Consider the following 8,104-nt stretch of genomic DNA (forward strand, 5'->3'; position numbering starts at 1 on the left):
AAGATTTAAAGTAGATGGGACGATGCCAACAGGGAAAATACTGCAGTCATTCCACAGCCTGACAGTTCATGACAACTGGGTGGGCACACCAAACCCAGAGGCTGTCCAAGCCATACACACACTGTGTGACTTTTATGGTGTTGAGAAGGAGCAGCAACTGAAGACAGAGCTGAAGGTTTACCATACCACCTTCAAGTCAAGTGGCATGAAGAGTATGCTTTCCACTCTAAAAGAAACCAGTGGCCAGCACGTTTTCCCTACACTGGTAGAAATGCTTAAAGTATATGCCACCCTACCTGTATCAACTGCAAATGTGGAGAGATCCTTCTCAAAAATGAGGTTAATTAAGAACAAACTCCGAAGCCTCTGCTCAGAGGAGAGACTCTCAGATCTTCTCCTCATAGCCATAGAGAGGACATCCCAGTGGATCACAGTGAAGTCATAAACATCTTCAAGCACATGGCTCACAGAAGGTTGCTGTTGTAATTAGGTTTAAAGAAGCCCTTAAAACCCTGTTTATCTATATTATCTAATTATCTAATATTATTATTATGGTTGTTATTAATCGTGAATAAATCTAAAGCTTTTGAGACTATTATTTTGTGTTATTGAATTTGTCATGAAGATGTGACCATTTCTTCCTTTTATGCAGGCTTACTAAATAATCTTGATATAAAAAAAGGGAGGGGGGTGCCCTTTTTCAGTTTCAGCACATGCCCCTCAAAAGGTCTGTGCACAGCCCTGTGTCCATGTGACTCCTGTGTGCTTCTTGAACATCACATCTCAGCTTTAGTGAGGTCAGAATGTTGAGAGACTGCGGAGGCTCCAGATTCAGTTTATACCGAAGATGTTCAGTGTGTTTTGAGAAGTTCAGGGTTTTTGTGCAGGACAATTGATGTTTGGTGATGGAGCTGGTGTTAAGTGACCAGGTGAGGTTATCCGCCAGATGAACACCAAGGAATTTGGTGCTCTTGACAATCTCCACTGAAGATCCATCGATGATCAGTGGAGAATGGTCACTCTGTGCTCTTCTGAAGTCAACAACCATCTCTTTGGTTTTGTCCACGTTCAGAGACAGGTTGTTGGCTCCACACCAGGCTGTTAGCCGTTGCACCTCCTCTCTGTATGCTGACTCGTCGTTCTTGCTGATTAGACCCACCACGGTCGTGTCATCAGCAAACTTGATGATATGATTCGAGCTGTGCCTTGGTGCACAGTCGTGAGACAGCAGTGGACTGAGCACACAGCCCTGAGGGGCCCCAGTGCTCAGTGTGGTGGTGCTGGAGATGCTGTTCCCGATCCAGACTGACTGAGGTCTCTCAGTCAGGAAGTCCAGGATCCAGTTGCAGAGAGAGGTGTTCAGGCCCAGTAGGCTCAGCTTAACATAACAGAGCAGTGGTCTTAGTATCAGAGATGGGGGTGGGGCTCCACACGATACGCACCGGGGATGTTTGTGTAAACAAGATCCAGCGTGTTCGCTCCTCTCATTGCAAAGTCCACATGCTGATGGAGTTTGGGAGCACAGTCCTGAGATTTACATGGTTGAAATCTCCGGCGATAATAAACAATCCGCCGGGTTTAACATTCTGCAGGTCGCTAATAGCGGCCATAGAGTTCACACAGTGCCTCCTTAGCATTAGCACTGGAAGGAATGTACACTCCGACAATGAAGACAATGGTGAATTCCCGTGATAAATAAAATGGTCTGCATCTAACAGTCACGAACTCCACTAGCGATGAGCAATAGCGTGAGACAAGCACAGAGTTCTTGCACCATTCCGTGTTAATATAAACACACACGCCACCACCGCGAGTCTTACCGCACAGAGCTGCATTTCTGAAACACATTTAGCTGGATGGCGGCTTCTCGAACTCTGTCGCTGAGCCACGTCTCCGTGAAAACAAAGACGCAGCAGTCTCTGAACTCTCACCGCGTGGTCCGCTGAAGTCAGACGTAATGTAGTTTATTGTCCAGGGAGCAGAGGTTTAAAAGAAAAATGGACGGGAGAGCCGGCCGGCTAGGGTTGGCATTTAGCCTAGCATGGACACCCGCCCACTTGCCGTGCTTTTACTCCCTCGAGCAGCGCTTCCGAGGTCCCCTCTCACTGCCACTGACATCAGGTGATCAGATGAAGAAAAAATTAACTCTAGATTTTTTTCTCCCACTTTAAACCACACTATGTTTTCATTAACCCTGAAATACACTCTGTGGTATGAGATGGAAACTTTAAGACACACGTCTCGAACCAAACACCAGCGTGAGGCCATTAAGGGTTTTACCACATCAAAGGTGTGAAACTGCTGGACTCATAGACTGCAGCAGCACTTTGTCATTTTTTTAGTCATTAAATTATTAATATTTATTAAAAGGTTACTTTAAACGTAATTTCTTTCTGTTGTTTTGTCCTTTAGGGTGGATTCAGATCTCACACAGTTAGAACACAGTCTCTAACACAGTTTGCATAAATACTGATATCAACATTCTACATAATATATTAAAGATATTTTTATTAATGAACTGCAGCTCTGTTTAATTTTAGACTGAAATTCTAACAAAGACTTTTGGACTGTTGACGTGTCCTAAAATAATTTAGTGTGAGATGTTGCCTTTAACACAGAGTCTCAGAAACCACAATGCTGTTTTATTAACCTGAAACTTGTGTGTGTGTGTGAGAGAGAGAGAGAGAGAGAGAGAGAGCTGCTGCAGCCACTTACACTTCTACAAATGTGTTAAAAATAGTTTCACACTTGACCTGAACTCTCATGAGTGCACACTAATGACTGTTTCCAGGTTTGTTTCCAGCCTGCAGAACAGTGGTGTAGGTGTGTTTTGGTCAGTTGCTTTCTATGTTAAACTTCTTGCAGTGGTTTTGAATGTTTCCTTGTCCTTTTAGGGTCCATGTGGGGCCACTGCAGACAACCCACTGTGGGCCTGTTACTGTCAGGAAATGTGTAGCACATGTGAACCCCACACTATGGGGCCCAAGTGGGGTCTCAGAGGGGTCTCAGCCCACATTGTGTTCTAAAATTTGACTGTCCACATTTAGTACAGAGGCCCTTATCAGGACCCCCAGGGGCCTCCCACATGTCCTACTCTGTGCTGTTTGCTCCTTTTAACAGCAAAGAGCATCACTACAACAGAAACAGCACTGTGGTGTCTGAGTTTCTGTGACTTAGTGTTTTAACCAGCAGCTCACAATGATTATTTTCATGTCTCTTAAACAGTTCAAAAGACTTTATGATGAAAATCTCAGGCATAAATAAACTGGATTTCAAGTCTTGATACAGTATTTGATATTTCTGATCTCTACCCAAGTCTAGTTTATCCTGTATGTTGGTCACATGATCTGGTCCCTGTTTTTCAACTTTAAGCCTGATTCTGCTTTCTAAGTAATTTAATCTCATCAGTAACTCAGTGTCCACTTGTCTTTTTAGCAGTGATGGTCAACAGTTAAGGCTCTGGGTTACTGATCAGAAGGTCAGGGGTTCAAACCCCAGCACTGCTAAACTACATGTGACCAACAAAAGCTTTTTCTCTAAATTTAGTCCTGAAGCACTTAAAGGCCCTTAGTATTTCTGGAGAAGTAGAAAATGGATGATGTTTACAGATGTGCAGGAGTCAATAATGTGTAACTAATTTAAAGTTTTTTAAATTTTCAGGTAATTTAGCATCTTTATAAAACTCCCCAACAAAATACACACAAAGAAGGATTTAACAAAACATACATTTTTATAATCTAGAAATCATGTACATTGTTTCAAGAGAAAATGTTCAGGAAAACAACCAAATATAAATCTTTCAGAAAGAAACAAAAACAGCAGATTGTTTTACCCAAATAAAAGTAGAAATCATGTAAAATAAATTATTACATTAAACAGGTTTGGAAATTGTGATAAATTACAGCAATAAAAATGTTTTCTGATTAAAATATGACACGTTTGTCTACAAACTGGGGAATAATTCAATTTCTATTGTTTTTCAAGTCTGAACTCATTTCTTTGGATCTATTTGATTTGAACTTGTGCATAAACGTCTTCATGTCTCTGGTCTCTGGATGTTCTGGAGGATGAAGGTTTCTTAGCAAAACTCACAGCTGCATAGTTCAAGACATCTTCATCATCAGCCTGATAAAGAACAAGAGGTGTTTATACACCAGAGTGGATTAAAGACTAAAAAGAATGAGTCCATTGATATTTAGTAAATGGTTTAGTAAAATTCTCTGTACATTGTGGATTGTAGGTCAGATGTGGATTTCTTTATCAGAATAGAATCACAGTGAATAGAAGACTGGATTACCTGATTGCTGCTGATTTCAGGCTTTCGTGATGAAGCACCTGAACATTAATATAGAAAAGGAAATTTTAAATATAGAAAAAAATGCACATTTTGGTAAAAATTGAATAATAATAATTATACAAACCTTTTCTATGATTTTTAAATAAAACTCCAACCAGAACCATGATTACAATAACAGATATTATACTGAAGGTTGTTAAGGCATAAAGAATCCAATGCTTTTCAGCTGAAATGATAAAAAATGTAAAACTTAATAAATGATCTAATATTAATATTAACAGGGAAAATTCACTAATGAAAATTGTGTTATTGAAAATGAAAAGAAGAATATATGAACAAAACGTACTCTTATGGTTTTCATCACTGCTGTTTGAACCCTGGTGTGTATCAGAACCTGTGATCTTGATTTCTGGTCCAGGTGAAGGACAGAGTTTCATCTCTTTATCTTTATAAATCAATTAGAAAAGCAGCAGATGAACAGAAATGATAGTAAATATGAATAAAGTGAAATCCTCAACATTTACTGCATATGTACACATAATACTGGTTAAAGTGTTGATCTGGAATTAGCAGCTTATCAGAGTCAAACTGTTTACCTTCAAATTGCAGACGTGCTCCAGATGTGAACTTTAATGTAGTTAACTCTATTTCTCCACAGAAATATTCTCCTCCATCATCTTCTCTCAGGTTCTTAATGTTGAGATCAAACTGATGCTCATTTACAGTAAAATTGAAGCGATTATCATTAAATCCATCAGTAAATGTGTAGTTATTTGTCCCGTAAGGTGTGGCAAAAATCTGAGGCACTTTTCCAAAACTCTGTCTGTACCAGACTACTTTACTTTTGTCTGTGATCAGACTGAGATCACACGCTATAGTTACATCTTCTCCACTCTTTACTGTTCTCACGTGAAGCTCCTTGATGTCAGATGTTTTTACTGTAAAAAGTGTGTGATATTTAATGGTTAATGATGTCAGTAAATGAGGTAAATATGTAATATTACTATTTGAAATGAAAGATTTGAAAATGTTCTCACCAGCTGTGCAGAGACAAAGCAGAGAGTAAAGCGCCACAAAGAGTGAGATCATCGTTCCTGTTCAGACACAGTGATAGTGAGGAAATCAACTTGTGTGTTCAGTAGAAAAGCAGCTCTCACTCACACCTGATTGGATGATTTGAAGCTCTGGACTGATCTGATTGGTTTATTCGCTCTAATGATATGTGAATCTCTCCTTTTGTTCTCGTCTCTTCTGATGCTGTGACGAGTCACATGACTTTGCGGATATGATCAACTACAGCTTTATTAATCGTGTGAGCACATATACAGGGTTTTAGGGTAAATATTAGACTTTTAGGGGAGACTTTCACCAGTATTATTTAAGGTAATTAGTATTATTTAAGATGGAGACACTAAAAAAGTTTACAGTATACTGATTGTGTACCCAAAGGCAGTTCAGAGGTCACTGATCTTGTGTCTGTTCATAAGCAAAATAGAAACTTAACCCTTAATGATGGAATGCTATTAAATTGGTCACAACTCGCTCATTTTCCAGAGAGAATTAAAGCTTTTCTGCTGGTGGAACCAGAATAAATGTAAAGTCACACTCTCAGGAGGTGAGGGAGCAGAGGGAGAAGCTGGTTAATGAAACAGAATAAAGTCTTGAAAACATTAATTATAAAATGTTGCAGGTGTTGAATGTGAAAATCTTTACACACTACAGTTTAAAACAGTTGGATGAATTTGCATTAAAATGTTTTTGCCATCAACACTGATGTATGAGGAGGATGTTGTGTCCTGTATTATGGGTAGAGAACTTTAAACTTTAACTTTAAAACCACACGCTAATATTGTGTAGTTTCCCTCCTTGTGCTGCCAAACAGTTCTGCCCCGTCACAGCCTGGATTAAAATTCATTTTATATAAAGGGTGAGTGGGAGTTTAGTGCTTTAGGCTTTGGGTTACTGACTGGAAGGTCCGGGGTTAAAGCCTCAGTATTACCAAGCTGCCATCTTATGAGCCCTTCTGCAAAAATGAGCTCATCAAAGAAAAGAAAAGTGGATAGTGAACACTGAGTGTTTAATACGGAGTGGAAAACAAAATATTTTTTCACTGAACTCTGATCAAAGGCTGTATGTCTAATATGCCAAGAAACTGTTGCAGTTTCCAAAAAGTACTATATCAGCCGTCACTTTGCTACAAAGCATGCCAACTACGCTAGCAAGCAGTCAACTCAGGAACGGGCAGCTACGGCTCAGAGGTTTGCAGCCAATTTACAGATTTGCATTTACAGCTGGCATTCAAATTAGCAAAGCTAGCAAGCCTTTCTCCGAAGGCGAGTTTTTAAAATAATGCATGGTAGAGACTGTAGGTGTCTTGTGTTCGGAGAGCCAAGGCAAGTTTGAAAAAATCTGTTTGTCACGCAGAAATGTCATTTGGAACTGATTGACAAAGATATAGCCAACCAAATAAACAAAAAAGCTGAGTCCTTCATTTATATTCACCAGCAACTCAATGCATTTAGGCATGTAGACATGGTCAAGATGATCTGCTGCAGTTCAAACCGAGAACTGCGTGACTTTGAACGTGGCATGGTTGTTGGTGCCAGACGGGCTGGTCTGAGTAGTTCAGAAACTGCTGATCTACTGGGATTTTCACACACAACCATCTCTAGGGTTTAAAAAGAGAGAATATCCTGTGGGATATATAGTTCTGTGGGCGCAAATGCCTTGTTGATGCCAGAGGTCAGAGGAGAATGGCCAGACTGGTTCGAGCTGATAGAAAGGCAACAGTAACTCAAATAACCATTTGTTACAACCGAGATATGCAGAAGAGCATCTCTAAATGCACAACACGTCGAACCTTGAGGCGGATGGGCTACAGCAGCAGAAGACCACACCGGGTGCTACTCCTGACAGCTAAGAACAGGAAACTAAGGCTACAATTCGCACAGGCTCGCCAAAATTGTACAATGGAAGATTGGAAAAACTTTGCCTGGTATGATGAGTCTCGATTTCTGCTGCGACATTCGGATGGTAGGGTCAGAATTTGGCGTCAACAACATGACCAGCAGTTATATCACCCTGTAGCCCAAGACACCTTGCCCACTGAAGCTAAGCAGGGTTGAGCCTGGCCAGTACTTGGATGGGAGACCACCTGGGAAAAACCAGGTAGCTGCTGGTAGAGGTGTTAGTGAGACCAGCAGGGGGTGCTCACCCTGTGGTCTGTGTGGGTCCTAACACCCCAGTATAGTGACAGGGACACTATACTGTTAAAAAAAAAGCACCGTCCTTCGGATGAGACGTTAAACCGAGGTCCTGACTCTCTGTGGTCATTAAAAAATCCCAAGATGTCTTTCGAAAACGAGTAGGGGTATGCCCCAGCATCCTGGCCAAACTTGCCTGCTGGCCTACTAATCATCCCCTCATATTAATTGGCTATATCACTCTATCTCCTCTCCACTAATATGCTGGTGTGTGGTGGGCGTTTTGGCGCAATATGGCTGCCGTCGCATCATCCAGGTGGATGCTGCACATTGGTGGTGGTTGAGGAGAATCCCCCCTTTCATATGTAAAGCGCTTTGAGTGCTGCAGAAAAGCGCTATATCAATGTAACGAATTATTATTATTATTATGACAGCTTGGATCCATCCTGCCTTGTATCAACGGTTCAGGCTGGTGGTGTAATGGTGTAATTTTCTTGGCACACTTTGGGCCCATTAGTACCAATTAAGCATCGTGTCAATACCACAGCCTACCTCAGTATTGTTGCTGACCATGTCCATCCCTTTATGACCACAGTGTACCCAT

General features: G+C 40.9%; 1 protein-coding gene across 1 annotated transcript; it reads right to left on the reverse strand.

The window, feature by feature from the left end:
* Positions 1-3,828: 3,828 nt before the first annotated feature.
* Positions 3,829-5,473, reverse strand: LOC124376630. Its single transcript, XM_046835834.1, has 6 exons — positions 5,335-5,473; positions 4,894-5,235; positions 4,644-4,742; positions 4,422-4,523; positions 4,298-4,335; positions 3,829-4,125 (listed from the first exon to the last, which is right to left on the reverse strand). Exons 1-6 carry the CDS (start codon positions 5,384-5,386, stop codon positions 4,006-4,008), a joined length of 753 nt encoding a protein of 250 aa, XP_046691790.1. The 5' UTR covers positions 5,387-5,473; the 3' UTR covers positions 3,829-4,005.
* Between the last annotated feature and the right edge of the window lie 2,631 nt (positions 5,474-8,104).

The sequence above is a fragment of the Silurus meridionalis genome, chromosome 23, assembly GCF_014805685.1.
Source record: "Silurus meridionalis isolate SWU-2019-XX chromosome 23, ASM1480568v1, whole genome shotgun sequence".
Taxonomy (NCBI): Eukaryota; Metazoa; Chordata; class Actinopteri; order Siluriformes; family Siluridae; genus Silurus; species Silurus meridionalis.

Bases quoted from the DNA above. Each gene is read 5' to 3' on its own strand.
- LOC124376630 (XM_046835834.1), bottom strand. From the start codon at position 5,386: ATGATCTCACTCTTTGTGGCGCTTTACTCTCTGCTTTGTCTCTGCACA. The intron at 4,743-4,893 runs GTAAACAGTTTG...TGATTTATAAAG, and splicing joins AGCACGTCTGCAATTTGAAG to ATAAAGAGATGAAACTCTGT. The intron at 4,336-4,421 runs GTTTGTATAATT...ATTAATGTTCAG, and splicing joins ATTTAAAAATCATAGAAAAG to GTGCTTCATCACGAAAGCCT.